Source organism: Anguilla rostrata, chromosome 2, assembly GCF_018555375.3.
Source record: "Anguilla rostrata isolate EN2019 chromosome 2, ASM1855537v3, whole genome shotgun sequence".
Taxonomy (NCBI): domain Eukaryota; kingdom Metazoa; phylum Chordata; class Actinopteri; order Anguilliformes; family Anguillidae; genus Anguilla; species Anguilla rostrata.
Genome location: NC_057934.1, coordinates 51,744,681 through 51,760,758, shown reverse-complemented (window position 1 = coordinate 51,760,758; position 16,078 = coordinate 51,744,681). Strand labels below are relative to the sequence as shown.

The 16,078-nt window shown below is 40.7% G+C and overlaps 1 protein-coding gene across 10 annotated transcripts in view; it reads right to left on the bottom strand.

Annotated features, from left to right (window-relative positions):
- The window catches only part of spag9b (sperm associated antigen 9b), a 58,068-nt gene that overhangs the window by 11,762 nt on the left and 30,228 nt on the right, over window positions 1–16,078 (bottom strand). For 4 of the 10 annotated variants that reach the window (XM_064322975.1, XM_064322979.1, XM_064322978.1 and 1 more), the window contains 8 exons: window positions 8,644–8,854; window positions 8,041–8,134; window positions 7,552–7,673; window positions 4,617–4,674; window positions 3,648–3,800; window positions 2,697–2,748; window positions 2,228–2,358; window positions 1,789–1,845 (listed from right to left, as the gene is read on the bottom strand). In XM_064322975.1, coding sequence (XP_064179045.1) covers window positions 1,789–1,845; window positions 2,228–2,358; window positions 2,697–2,748; window positions 3,648–3,800; window positions 4,617–4,674; window positions 7,552–7,673; window positions 8,041–8,134; window positions 8,644–8,854 — 878 coding nt within the window. Of the gene's footprint in view, window positions 1–1,788; window positions 1,846–2,227; window positions 2,359–2,696; window positions 2,749–3,647; window positions 3,801–4,616; window positions 4,675–7,551; window positions 7,674–8,040; window positions 8,135–8,643; window positions 8,855–10,165; window positions 10,253–16,078 lie in introns of all 10 variants that reach the window. The other 6 variants (XM_064322971.1, XM_064322974.1, XM_064322977.1 and 3 more) reach the window with 3 other exon arrangements.

Here is a 16,078-nt window from a genome sequence, read left to right as displayed (position 1 = left end):
GATAGTCTTTAGGCATGGCTGGTGTAGTGTGTGATGTGCTATGATGTCATTTATAATCTGGAACGGTCTAGTCTACAGCCAATGAGATTAGCTCTCTTCGGTTTTCACCACAGCTATGCAGGTAGCTAAACACAATGAAGCTGAGGTTCTATATAGTTCTACAGTCAACACAACCATTCTCTCTGCAGGTCAAACCGATCGTGATGGCCATTTGCTGCTGAAGGGGTTCCCTCTTATAGCACTATGTACCAAACACTTCAAATCTTTCTCTCCAACAAGCAGAGCATGCGTGTTGGTGTCCAGTGGCAATGCAAAGCAATGAGATCACGGTTCATTTCGATAAATAATCTTTGAAATAACCCTGCCATTTGTGACACCACATGATTCCCTTCTTTGCTATAGCATAGTTTGTGCACTTTAAAATAAAATAAAAATTAAAAATGTGACAGTATCTGAAACTTGTGTATGGGAGGCATATCCAGATTTAACTCGTTCCCCGCCTTTTGGCAAATATAGCCAAGTACATCGAATGGCAGGATGTGGGGGGGTGGGGCTGGATGTTGATGTCAACTCCCACCCACTGAAGCATGCAATTAGATAAAAAAAACAATTCTGCCTTTGGAAGCTCTGGATTGCGCTGGGGAGTAGGATGACAAAGGGTGGGGTTTGACATCAAGCCCCGCCCTCCTGCGGCCTGTAGTCTGATGTCTCCCAGTCGAGCGAACATCACTGCAGATACAACGCTGTACTAGCTCCCCACCAGCTGGCTCTGAAATGATTACTACTATGATGTTAAACTTGCTTGTTTATTAGCTTTAGTGGATATTGTGTAGGATGCAGTTTTGTAAATTTGATCATGAAGAACTATTTTATTATCCCAGGCTGAACTGCACGTAAATAAAACTTGGTGCTGCAGCTGCAAAGTGAAAACAGCAGATATATGAACACATAGTTGGCGAGGGACTGCTACGCTCACTCCTGCCAGTGCATCGTCAGCAATATCAGCAACAAACATTCAACCAATTCTCCTCCAGACCAAAAAAATCCATGCTAATCATAAACAGCAATCACTACACAGCCAACACCTTCAGGAAGTACAAATCCAGGTCCAAAAAGTCCCTGCTACTCTAGCGGTAGGAGAATCTGCCCTTCGCACTCACCTTCTGCAAACAAACAGGACAACATGAGGCAAAGTATAAGGAGGAAAATGGGAGGACGAACAGCAGGAGAATAAAACCGATTTTTAAAAACAATGCCACTGCAAAAAAAATACAGAGCAAAGACAGACCACAACAAAACCATTCCTGTTGATGATGAAATTCAACCAAGGAATACCAAGCAAAGGGACTGGCACCACTTCATACAAAATTTAAGGTATAGATACTTTTGCTTGTTGGAATGTGCAGGTCATGCTTGTACTTGTACTACACACGTTACTGGGACACCCATTAAGACTGAACAGGGGGAAGATACTGAGCTTCCACAGTATTTGATTTCTAACTGGTTTCAATTAGAAAACCAGCTGCACAAGAATTCCAAAAAGAAGCCATTCCCAGAACCAGTAGTCCATGCTTTACCGATAAGACCAGGTGCAAGAGGAATTATTATGATCATTTTAAAGCTTTACCTACATCCTGGAGACCAACAAAAATCATAAGATAAAATAAAAAGACAAAAAGAAAAGGAAAGGAAAACAGGTTGAATAACCACAAAAACAGCATTACACTGACACATTTTCATATGATTTTGAATCATTTCATTTATGTGAGTTAGGAAGGAGTAGCTTACAACTGCCAAATACTAGACTTCTTCTTCTCAGAAAGGGCTGGATTCTCCCGCGACGCCCTGCGGAGAAATAAATAACGGCATATATGATTACAATAAAAAAGGAAATGATCAGTGCACAGAAATTATATTAAAAATTTTGAAATCTGATTCCTCTGTAAAAAAAAAAAAAAAAAAAGTAGCAGGGCTTTTATAATTTAGTCCTCTCTGGCCTTAATTTATAGTAAACACCTCACAACTCAGACAATTGTCCCAATACAGGCAATCCTGGCTTCCACACCTACATGCACGCTCAATTAATAACTCTAGTGACCCCTCGCCCACAGGTTCATGACACCAGTCAAGTAATGCAGGATAATGGAAGTGATGATGGCTTCTCTTCTCTGATGGTTACAGGTGTATACATTATTGTGAGCGCATATGCGCGTCCTAGCCCACTCACCGGATCATCTCTGTCCACCTGACGGCCTCCTGCAGCTCCATCAGCCTCTCCTTGTACTGGTTTCGCTCCATCAGGACCCGGGCCATCTCCACCCGCGTGAATCTCTTCCTCTGCGCTGTGGGGACGTCACTCTGCAGGGGGGAAAGAGCACAGCCTCCAAGAATAAGGCTGGGTGTTTGTGATGGAAAACACTGGCTCAAGTCACTGGGCAGTCACTGCAAAGTTGTTGAAGATTGAAAAACAGAAAACTGAAAAAAAGTGCCAGAAATCACAGAGTGTTTGAAAAAACATTTGTTAAATTACTGAATAGACAGACAGGTGTTCAGCAGAGGGAAACAATTGAAATAACATCTGCAACCGTAACAACGGTAACAAGTGCAGACAGAAGAACAGAATGAGATCCACCCTCAGCGCTCTACTGCATTTTAGACTGGATTTGGGATAGAGTCCTATTTCTAGGTGAACTTACATCATCTTCGTCTTTAGACTTCTGCTTTGCTTCCTCCGCCTCAGCCCGCACCCTGACAAGAGAAGCAGACACCCGAGTGAACACCCAGCAGCCCCACCAGGAATAAAACCTCTCACTCCAGCATTATCACACTCCACAACACCCACCATTACAGTAGGCTGTTCATTTCCTAAGCGCTTCCAAAATCTTCGCATCAGCCCCGCCAGCTTGCCGACACAAATCTCAAATTACACATTTAGAGCAAGAACGTTAATTATCAGGTGGCTGTTGACTCGCCCCAGTTTCAAGTCACAACAGTGGGATGCAATGAGCTAATTTTATTTGTTTTATTTTTAACCGGGACAGGACTAGCAGTCAGCAGGGTGGCACTCCTCAGCAGGTCCGGAGCTCACAGGGCATTGAGCTGCGAGTAAGAGCGCTCGTTTGTCCGGACCACTGCGCCGGCCTCAGAGGCAGAGGATGGCCGCAGGGGGAACTGCAGCAGAGTGAGCAGATCTGGCTGCAGAAGCACTCTGCAGTGCTGCGCCCATCTGCTACCACACCAGCACTCAGCTCATCCATAAACCCCTGCATTCTTACAATGCCAGCCTACAGCAGCATCCTATAAATCACACTGGCTGCAGTTAAAATTAGATTCTGCCCTTCTATTAGTGTGTCTCTGTATACATTTCTCATCGTAATAAAAAAAACTAATTAGGTGCGGTTAAAATTGGTTTTTGTTCCGACAGTGTATTTAATCATCTACGCGTGGGTGTGCATGTCTTTGTGTCTGTGCATCGCTTTGTGTCTGTAGTGTGTGTCTGTCCGTGTTGTGTGTGTGTTCATATGTATCTATGTGGATGCATGTGCATGCGTGTGTATATGTGGTGTGTGTGTGGGTGTGTTGTGCGTGTGTGTGTGTCTACGTGTGTAGACAGCCATTCAGCTCAGCTCGAGCAGCAGATCACTCACTTCTTGAGCTCCTCTTCCAGCTCTTTGTTCTTCTCCTCCAGCTTGCTCTTGGTCTGCTTCACCACGTCCAGCTCGCCTTGCAGCACCTCCTTCTCACAGGAGAGCTCATCCAGCCGGGCGATCAGATCGTTCTTCACCACGTTCAGGGCATTTCTGCACAGCACACCGCACAAAGAGCTCATCATTAAACTGACTGCACTGATTCAACAGAAACTACATATTTGTGATGTAATGTATAACGCAATGCCTACTAAATTTGGTTCTGAAAATGTCTCTAGAGGGTTTTTTTTCTGCTATAAGTCTGATGATACATGCTGCATAAATTGTTCCACCTGAAAACACAGCTGTCTGAAAGTGTTCCAAAGAGTTTTTTGCCTTAAGGCCAATCTTATCTTTCATTTCCTTCAAATTTGTTCTCTAAAAGATGAAATGAAACTATGCACCTGGTGAGTAGTATTTTAAATAGCAATTCCTCTGAAGTGTTCCTCAATACAACTAATATTTCAGCACAACAGAACACAGCATATTCAATTACGATCTTCATTTTGTGGCCCATATAAAGGTGCTTGTAAATGGCATGTTGGACAATGCAGACTTAGGCTATAATTCGACGGAGTGATCTGTCATTTAAACAATCCACAAAAGGCAGGACACCTGCCTACCACATTTTCAAGAGTTTTGTGTCTGGTATCCATTACTGAACCTCATCTGGGGATCATAAATACATAAGTGCTACCCATGCTCCACATCATGGCTACATAGCAATGTGGATATATATACTGCATGAAGGCTTATCTCTTTAATTGGACGTACCACCCTGAGGATGCCCAATCGACCGACTGTCGTTCCATTTATTTTTTCAGTTATGCATGCTTTTTGTCTGAATGGTACATCTCCTTCTCTGGATCATATGCAATGTTAGCAGTTATACAATGCTTCCTTACAGGTCCTATAATCTACAGTTCTTACTTCGTTTCCAGGAGCTGTGTGTTCTCCTGGATAAGATGCTCTACTTCACGGCCCATACCTGCACAAACACAACCAGGCAATCACATTCAACAACTTGTAAAATCACATCGCTATAAGATTCACAGATGTTGGCTAAGAGACAGCCTAAATGCATAAATAATAAATCCACAATGTCTTCCCATTATCCTCCTAAAATCCTCATTCAGCATGGATTCTAGAGAGCTGGCAGCATGAGAGAAATGCATGAGAAGCAGATGAGGTCTTACCAAAGAAATTAAGGTCTGAAACCCATGCAGTCCAAGTCAAGCGCAAAAACAGAAACAGGTGGGAAGTGAGGGAGAAATTTACACACAGACGCAAAGCAGTGAGATGCACAGACAAAGCTGGAGTCCTATGAGCGACAGACAGCTTCTCAGAAAAGAGAGGATAAGCCAGGCACACAAGTCTAGACAAAGCAAAGGGAAAACAAACACTCCCTTGCAACCAATTATTTTCTGCCATTTAAAATCCATTAGCTGAAAATCACATGACAAGGGTCACCATTTTTTCCAAAGCACTCCTCACACCTGCAGTTCAGTGATCCTTCAGCAGAGGGAGCTCATTAGAGCCTTCTTCATATGAAGAGGTACGCCTTTCTGCATCATTGGAATTTGTCGGAATGGACAAGTATTGTTTTTGCTTTCTGCACAAGATCTTCTCGTCTCTGTCCTAGCGTTCCCTCAGTGACATTGTAGTGGTGTTTTACGTTTCAATTGACAAGTTCAGAAGAATAGATATTACCAAACTCTGAAATCGAGTTGGATGCCCTCCACTCAAAGTTCTCTTGAGCCCTGCTTTCTAATTGTTATTGGTCTCTGAACAAGAACTTTTATGTTTTTTTTTTTAATTGCGTATGTCAATCTATTTTTTTGTTTTTTGCTTATGGATAAATTGTAAACTGTACAGAATATATTGAATCTGTGTACAGTGTCGCTGCACATGGGTGGAATTTTTTGGTTCCACATTCCATCCACATTTACATTCCTTCCTCTCCAGATGTTATGTAAACACATCGCTTTCATAAGGGTCAAATTAACCATTTATTTGAATGATTATTCAGGTGACTGCTAATCCAGTGCCTATGAGGACCCCTCAAATATATCGATGGTAATGCAAGTTTAAATGCACAGTCACACCCTCCAGGAAAAATGGTGACCTTATACATGGCCCATGCTTAAATGCAGTCAGTGAAAGCAGACAATACTAAAAGTCTAGTTATTCATTTTACTTCTTTCACTGCCCATGTCGAGTGTTTGTGAAATATTTTAAATAAACAGCAGTCAAAAAGAATAAACTTGCATCCACAAATCTTCCTGGGTGTCTAAAAAGCTTTGACTGCAACATAACATCTTACCTTAACTTTCAGCATCCTAACTCCAGAACACGTTTATCATTGGTGAAAAATTTCAGTAACTGGAATTTATAAAATGTCAACCTTTTGACATTTGAATAAATGATAGAAACTCAAAACTATATCTGTTTCAGATTATATAGCAAAACTGAAGTCAAAATGTGTTTTAGCGATGAACCATTTCCGGCTTGCTTTTCAGTCAAGCTTAAATTCAAAACTTGAGTTTAAATGCTTATGTTCCAGTAATTTACGTACAGCTGGATGATAGGTCAACTTGCAGAGAAGCATCCAAGGGACATTTAAAATAAGTGAAGATAAAAATGAGTTCAGCAGATCAAAAATGAGTGATGTAAGGGGACAGTTTGATAGATGGAGGTTGAGCACAGGAAAAGAGGACGAGTGAAATACACACCAGAATACTCCACTGGAGGTAGGAACAAAAAGCCCAAGACAGGAGACAGCAAGGAGAGAGAAACCCTGGTTAGATTCACTGGCTATTTACCACAGAATGGGTGATGATGTTTCCCTCAAAATCCCATTGGCCTATCTACAATTTGTCAAAGCTGTTACACTGCATATAAAGAAAAATTTAATTAAAGGCCCAGCTGGCTATTGTTTAAAAGTCAACAACAGTGCAGTCTGTATTTGGACAGTGACACAAATGTTGTTGTTTTGGCTCTGTACACCAGCATGTTGGATTTTAAGTAAAACAATAAATATGAGGGTAAAGTGCAGCCTGTCAGCTTTAATTTGAGGGTATTTACAGCCATATCGGGATATTCGCTTAGGAATTACAACCTTTTATATGTATACATAGGTTATCCAATGTGCTGGAGTACAAGCCAAAACAACAAAAAATGTTTCACTGTCCACATACGTACACTGCACTGTATATCAGGCACTTTGCCCTAATTAAATCTTGGAAGACTGAGCCTCCAGCCATGTTCTAAATGTAGGATGAAATTACACTACCCACAATACTGTGCATTTCCAGTGAACCGTATATCTACACACTACCACAGCACAGAGATGGAGCAGAAGATTTGTAAAGAAGGGACAAAACGGACAAGGAAACCCAGAAGATGACAGACAGGAACACACCACAGCCTCTGCATGAGGCCCTACCATACAGCCCTTACAGTCCTATACCATGTCTGTTTACTCACGGCCAAATCACACTACCAGACCCTGATATCTGAACAGAACTGTAGCACAACTTAAACATACTATTTCAGGAGTTAACTTGAGTTCATTCCCATTACTTTATTACCAGTTAATTGACGTGATGTACACTCAATTGTAGAAAACAGAGAATATTGACATCTGGTCTGTGTCTCTTGGTCTGTCTGGTCAACTGCACATTATAGTCTAGCATCACACAGCACTCATTTGGCATGTAGCTACAAAATAGAATATAAACAGTGTGTGGACTGCTCATTTGTAGAACAAATTAAATGAAATAATTTCATTAGTTCATATTCATGAGTGAATTCCCCAAACCTCCTTACCATTAAACTTCCTTGTGGTCACAGTTAAAAGCCTTACCCAACAAGTCAGCTCCTTCATCTACATCTCCTATAAGGTCTGTGCCAGCAGAGGACAGTTCTTCAAAGAGAGATTCTGTGTTGCGGTCAAATGCCAAGTTCTCAATCCCTTTTGTGGGAGTGCTAAAAGTAAGAAGATGATTTACAGTTTAAAAAACTGCTTAGTTCTAAAACAGGAATGAGAATACATGCAGACACTAAAATCTGTCAAAGTGGACTCAAAGGGCATAATGATTCTAGGACAGGAATGACAATACTTGGTGGTCATTTATACTTTAAAATAGGAATTTGGAAATGTGAAGACAGAGCAGCTTGGCTATCCCTGAATATGTTATTAAATAGATGTAATGAGCTAACACCACTCACAGGGACACAAGTTTGTTCACAGACAATGACATTCCGGATGAGACTGTTCTTTATTGCCAACCTCTGTAATCAGGCAAAGAGTGGGCATGACACTGGCCACAGACAGCATTACAGAGCACCCCACCTGGATCCTTTACAGCCACTCAGATCCATGTCCAGCTCAGGAGTAGACTCAATAATGGCCTGCACCTCAGACTTCTGTGCATTTTCAGGTAAACCTAGGAAACAAAAAGGCAGAAACTTCTACAAAAAAAACTATACATACCGGAGGGCAATAAAAACAAATATAAGTGAACATTAATTGATATTACAACAAAATATGGATGAAATAAGGATGTTTGATCTTTTGAAAATGGCCTACATATGGATGCACATGTAAGAAAATAAAAGACCAAATCAATTCTGTAAACCATCAGAAAGAGCTCTGAATACCCCTTGCTGTGCTCCATTTAACACTTTACCTTCAAATCCACTATGCCACTATCCATTATAGCACCATATGCAAAAACCCCCTCTTGCACCTATGCCACTCAATATTAGCTGATACTGGAGACTGATAATTCTGTACTGTTGCTGCACTTAACCTAAACAGTTTGCATGTTCTTTAAATGGCACTCAAAGGATAAATGCTTCTTCCAGATAAATACATATATATATATAAATGTATACATTTACTATACATGTTCATGCTGTAGCTTTAGCTACAACTTGTTGTCAGGAGACTGACCTGTAGAGACAGAACTTGTGCCTGGGGCTGCCTGCACCTCAGTGTTCTTGCTGCTGTCCGGCTTCCTGCTGCTGGTGTTCAGGTTCCTGTTCGGCCCCTCCGCCTGCCCTTTCTGCGGCGTGCCCGCGGAGGGCGCCGCCACGTCCGAGCCGGCGGCCGACACGGGGGTGGCGGACTTGGAGGCGCCCTGGCTGGCGTCGGAGAGCTCATCCTGCAGCGACAACCCAAGCACCATAACAGGGTCAGACAGCGAGGAGGTTCCTGGGGCGTGAGACCTGCGGAGGCCCCAGTTCCGGCAGGGTGCTGAGGAAACGCCCACAATGCGGCCACACCATGGCACTCCAAATCCAGTTCAAACGGTACACGAAGACAGTTAGTACACACACAGCCATCCAACACCACAGAGGCAGAGACCCATTGCCCAATTATAACCCATGTCTTAAAAGGCACAGTGTGTTAAGCTATTCATATATTAAACTTAGGGTTTGATTCCTTACAATGTTTTGGAATTTGTTAATATTTCCATGAGGCTACACAAAATTTGAAAAAATATATTTTATACAGGAACCTCCTAAAGTTAAGTATTTTTTAAGAGAGCTATTTCTATGTGCAAAATTCCAAGCAATGGGAAGACATTATCCTCAGTCTGAACAGGGAATTTGTTGTGCAGGAAAAGGGAATCTCCTCAAGCCCACTCAGAACAACACAGAGGCAATTCCGGAGGACAACTTTACACAGAAATAAGCAGCGTTGACCCAGGAAATACACCACCATACACATACAGAGCGCTGTGCCAAGAGGAGCCTTCACAAAGACATGAGCACAAAAACTGCACATAGAAGACCAAAACGAAACCGAAAACACAGCATCTCCACTGCGCCATCCACTGAAACAGAAACACACTTAACATTGATACAGCTCTTCACTTCCACGACAAAAGGACTGATGCAGTTAAGAACTCAATATTATTAGAGAGCAAAAACACACCAACACAAACCAAAAGACACAAGATCAATTTGGTATCTACAGTGCTACTGCTAGGCTACGCGATTGCGGACGCTGAGGTAAAAAGCGTTTCTTTAGGCATTAGTGCTTGCGAGATGCGTCTACCGATTTCCGCTTGATGTCCGACGATCACATCAAGGATGTGGCAGCTGTACCACAGTGTGAGTGATGTTCCATGCAATGTGGCTGACCAGACACTGTACACTGCATGCAACCGAATGTTTTTTTTTCCTGTTTTTTGTTTTTTATTTCACAAAAAAAGATTAATACAAATTGCTATTTCCCCTTTTTGTTCCTTTTTTGAAGTAAGGGCTAACAGCTTAAGTGGAATGGAAAACGCGAAATTCAAAACCTAAGAGGTTGCATGCAGCAGTCTGTGAACTACATGGTTCAGATGAACAAAAAAGTAGCGTTTATGAAACAACACAGCAAAGACAACTACAGGCCACAGAATGTGGTAGCTTGATTGCTGTTGGCGGCGTAATTTCTTTTTTCCTGCGACTACAGGTCCAACTACCTTGCTTTCGTCAGCCAGCGAATTCCCCCAAGACTCCTGTGAACTCTTACCCTCCCTTTTTCTGAGAGAATCTTCCGCCTCCAACTGCTTGGGGAAGAGAATTACAATAAAATACACACTTTAGATGGGTGCAGACGTAACACGCACACGTCACCTTTGTGTGTGTGTGTGTGTGTGTGTGTGTGTGTGTGTGTGTGTGTGAGGTTTGCACAGCAGAGTCTGACACAGAACAACCAGGCTGTCATTGTACAGGAATAAAGAGCACAGTAAAATAGCTGGTCATTAAGGACATCCAACCCCCAGCTGCACTAGCAGAGATGAAAGCAGAGCTCTAGCACTTACCCATAGAGAGGAACAATAAACTGTGCGTGAAACCAAGCGCGGATATCTAATGATTGTTTAAAGAAAACACTATTATAATATTGTTGTTTTGAAAGAGAATATAGTTTATTTTCAGCATGTTCTTCTGTATGAATAACAGCTAGATAAGCATAAATGGATCCTGGCAAGCAAAGCAAGACATCTTCAGTTGAGACACTGGGGAGGCAGTGAAGGTGACCTTGAAACATGACTCTTGACATCAGTTGTGAAAAATCGATGACCAATGACAGGAAAGAATTAAGCAAAATATTTCAAAAAGAAGACAGGAATCAAAAGAATTGCTGTAGTGTCTAAATTCCTGTGTAAAAGTAGATTTGCATGCGGTCTTGTTTTTACATTCAAAGAGTGGTTTATTTTGAGGGACAGCAGTTGCAGCACTAAATGTAATTATGTGCACACCAGACTACACACAAACTATCACATACAATATTACTGTGGAATAGGTACATTGCCTACATTGCTTTGTTTTTTATGCCCGATATCAGCTCACTTGGTTACGTTTTGGAAATCGATATAACCTAATATGCATCTTTGACACATCACTCTTCTTTCCCAGAATAAGCCCTGTTACATGAACAAAGCTAATATTGTCTACAAACGCAATAGCATAAAAAGTCTGAGAAGCTGAAACAATCAGGGAGCTTTGTGAAATATACCAGCTTTGATTGGATTTCAGTCAACAAAGGAGACATAGTTCTTTTTATCCAAAGAAAAACTGATCTTCATCCAATTACATTTAAAATCGACTTACAAATACTGCGAACACATAAAATAACCTATTTGTATATTCTTTCCTCATTAGTGGTTAACCTCTTAAGGCACAAGCCAAATTTTGCCAATCCTTGCCCATTTAGGGGGTACCCTATTTAAAGCTTTATAACTCCAGACGTGAACACCACAGAGACTTGAAAAATGGCTTAAATGAAGCAAGACATTTGTACAATTTACAATACTAACACAGATTAGTTTATATTCATAATTTTGGAAGAAATAAAGTGCCACAAATGCAATTGTTTTGACAAAAAATCCAAAATAAATTTGCACTTTTTAAGTTTGCAATGAAATACTGCGAGATTGAATATATGCAGGAGGTTAAACTATACATGTGCTAGGTCAAAAACGTCTTGACCACAAGTTCATAAAATCTAAGGGTGGATATGTAGAACTACTATAGATGTATGAAGCAAAAACTAAGCAGTGTACCCAGCATCTCCAAATCTATCCAAAATGTCTAAATTATGCATTGCTGTAAATCATAACATATCCATGTATTTCACTACAAATCAACTGTTTTGACTCAAGAAAATCACTGTTGCATAATTTTCAAATGGGAATTACAAGCTTTCAGTCAGTACAGTGGTCTAAAATAGCTAGGTGTCCAGAAACATATCCAAAATCTCTCCAAAATTGAATAAAATGCTTTTTGTCCATTATAAAGCATATAAATGAGCCCCTTATGAGGGTTTAAGATGAAACATTGCTATCAGATTAAAAAAATAATGCGAAAACATTGTCACACAATGCGGTACAGTACCTAAATGTGTAATAATTAACTCGTGTGTATTTCTATACTCTGTACTCTCGTATGTTTTCTTGTATGGGGATGAGACAACATGAAAACAATTTTCACCCGTCCACCACGTTTTGGCAATGTTCCAGCTATGACGTCATCACTGTTGCATGCTTCACAAAAACTATTACACTTCCGTCTAACGCTTACATTACAGTGTAAAATATTTACATTATATAACACCACTAACCTATTTAAAGATACTCAATTTCAAAAATAACGTATATAACCGAAATATTTTGAACGGTAATACTTACATAGCAATGATGAAATCTCCTCTATGTTCAGTAGATAGAGACAGAGACGGTATCAATAATATTGTTCTATTCGCTTCTGTTTTACTCCAGAAAACGATGTCAGCTAGGTCTATCAGCAAACATATGGTTTAGCTATGTTCAGAAGTCCTCAATAATAATAGTATTTTCCAAGAAATTACGAAATATCCTTGAACACGTTTCGTTAGGTGCATCGTATTTGTCTGCTAGCAGAGTGATTGCGTAAGTGAATGCTATGCTAAGAATATTTTCTGTTACGCTGACCTATAAAACGCTATTCCAAAAGCAGAATTAGACATGTTATACATCGTTAGAAAGCTTATACTCTCGCCTACCGAATAAATGAATTGTAAATCAAGTCAGACTGTACTAAAAAGGACGACGACGCCGTAAACAACAGGTGTGGTGTTACGCACAGCTATTTTGGAAGATACCCAGGCGTCACAGATGCGCCTATATTTCCCAAACGGATTGTCCAAGACAATATATGACCACGCAGTCTCAAAAGGGACATCTCTACACGTAAAACCAACAGTAAGGTTTTATATTTATTCAATATTTAGTCCCAGATATTGACTGTAGAATGACATGGTATCATTTTTAAAAACTTTTTCTCGTTTATTTCGTTATTCAGTGAGCAGCGTTTTCACTGCTGTATAGGCATATCTTAGTGCTATTGTCGGGTTTATCTTGCTGCTATGACGGAATACGATTTTTTAGTGGTGAAAGAATATTTTTATTAATGCCAGGATAGACAATATTGTCCATTATGTCAAGGGTGGGGGGTGTTTTTTAGATGAGACTGCAGGGAGGGGGTGCGTGTTAAATGAACGACCGGAGCGACAATGGTGGGGCTGCGAAACTCCGTTTTCGGCATAGTTGTCATGTATCGTCTACTAATGAAACTGAAACAACGCGTTTCTGTTTTCATCTCACACGTTGGTTGCAGTAGCACCGAATGTTTGACTTTAGTAATCTAGGCACGCGGGCGTGCCCACCACTAGGGGCAATGCGCTAAGAGATTAAGTACACTACAGGAACTAAAATTAATCTGTAACACAATATAAACTGATCTGCAAGTCATCTTGAAACAAATGTACAGAAACAGTGCATATAATTCACATACAAAAACAAATCTGACACTAATTAAGAGCTAAATAATATCAAGGTCAGACAGTGACAAAAAATGTCTGCCAGACCTGGACTGGACAGAATGGTTTTCCTGTCAGTCCATGTGTGCTTACAAGGGCATCATTGCCTCATGTTGCCATGACAGCACCAACCCACCAATCACAGAATAGCAACAGCCTGTCTTCCCTCTCCTGAGAGACTGACAATAGCCTAACGACATAAAAAGAGCTGCCTCTGCTGCCTTACTCTTTCACCCACAGCCTGTAACAAATCTAGTGAAAGCCTATGGTCATCAAATACAAGTAAAAACAGAACAGGAAGCACTGAGTAAGCAAGAAACTGTTCTGTGAAACTGCTTTTTTTACAGAAACATTCAACTCAAACTGTAATATGAGATCGAAACATCAAGTGAGAGTACACGAAGCAGACCCTGTTCATCCTTTGTGGGAGTAATGCAGAGGGCTGGTTGTGAATATTTAACTAAAAGTATAACAGTTTTGGTTGCTTCAGGAAGAAAACAATAAAAATAATGATCAAACAACATTTCTAGCCAACAGTCAAAAAAGTCCCCCCTCACCAATAACTTTACATAGTCACAGTCCTGAAAATAGTTGCAGTCACGGAATAGAATCATAAATCTTAAAAAACATGCTAAATATCAGAGAGTTGCAAGGCAAACAATTATTAACCCTACAGTCAAGAATATACAAAAATGTAGGTAAAATATAGAATATTTCAGTAAATGAGGACCATTCACAAACCTATTCAATAAAATGGCCACATACTCTGTCCTCTAGGAATAATGGGCATCAGTGCAGACACGGGTGTAAACTTAAGAGTGCACTGCCCTGCCTTATCGCTTCTGTGCTGATGTCTATGGCTTCTGGCCTTTACTTCACACACTGATGAAAACTCTAAGGCAAGCTTTACGGTGAGCCAATGAAACCTGATCGCTAAAGGGGAAAGGACTTATGACACGTCAGCTGAAAGAACTAGTCAATGCCCAAAGACTCGATCTGAGATTTCTGAAGGTCACCTCTGCACAGACTAGCCAATACTCGAGATACTCCTCTAATGGCTAATAAAAATGGACTTGTGTGTTGTTCCAGCACTAAACAATAAGGACATTACTAAATTACACGAACATTGCTATATTGCTGTACGGACATCATTACAATATTCAAAGGCAATTAGAAAACCATCTGAGCTAGAGCAGGACCTCCCAAACTGGGGTCTTCAAAGCAGTCTCTGGGGGACTTACATTAAAACATTTTTGCATTAAAAGAACATTTTCATATAAAGTAAATTATGCAGACTTTCACATAAAACACATGATTTATATATCTTAGGCAATATTAGGACTGCTGTAATTATTAAATACTTATATTGATTTAAATAGCTATGTCACATGTAGATCCATAGTATAATGCCATCATGATTAAGTGATGTGTGTCATGATGGTGTGTTCATTTCTGCCTGTAGTGCATGTTAGCTTGGGGTGAGAAACAGTTCTGCTTAATTGACAAGGGAGTTTTGGCGTGTCAGCTCTATACGTGATCAATTTCTGTCCTGAAAAAAATACAGCAGCATGAGTGTCTTTGCACCTGCTCATTTTTCCATATCCGAAGTGATAGGGATAGTGACAGAACAAAAATCATTTTCAGAATCAGTATCATCCTCATTACACTTCACAACTGTGACTAAAACTAAGTGACAACAATGACCGCTTCATTCCGATGAATATTCATTAGGGGCTGAACAGCCTGGCCTGTGTGCTGGGCTCTGGAGGTGTCTGTGCATCCAAAGAGGAAACGGCTGCTCTGGCACAGAGACGTCCCTGTTCCAACACCTCTAAAACACGCCACCCATGCCCACTGTTTACTTCACCAGGCTCTCGGCCATCCTCACAACAGTCTGCTTAGGCATTCTGAACACACTGACGCCAGTCTTCCCCTTTCAAAGGCTTCGTCTCTTCTGGCAAACGGCAGGACGCTTACATGTGTTACTCACACAGCTCAATTCAGGGGGGAAAAGACAAGGATGATCCCCAAACCCCCAAACTTTCACCATTCTGTGAATTCACCCCGCTAATCTCCATCTGGATATGTCTTTATGAGTATACGGTTGTAAAAATCGTTTATAGTTTCTATTTCTTTAAATTTCTGAAAATGTAGAGATGTTCAGAATTTGCCTGGGGTAAAAAAAAGTCTGCTTAACATTGAATGTGTGAGGCAATTTGTCACCATGGCCCAGGCCAGGTGACAGTAAAAATAGCCTACTGAAAACATGACGTTATTGAAATTATACAATATTTCCCCAGTCATGGCAGTACATCAGTAGTTTCTAATCCGGATCTTTATGAACCAAAGTTGATAATATGCCTTCTTTTGTGTCATTCTAAACTAGAACAAAAATGAGAGTTTTCCCAGACACAGCCAAGATGACTTGGACTGTAATAATGTAATATTTCAGATTAACTCAATGAAGTAATCCAACAGAGGTCTTTGTACGTTTTAGATTACCAAATGGATTTATTTATCCATAAAAAGAACAGAG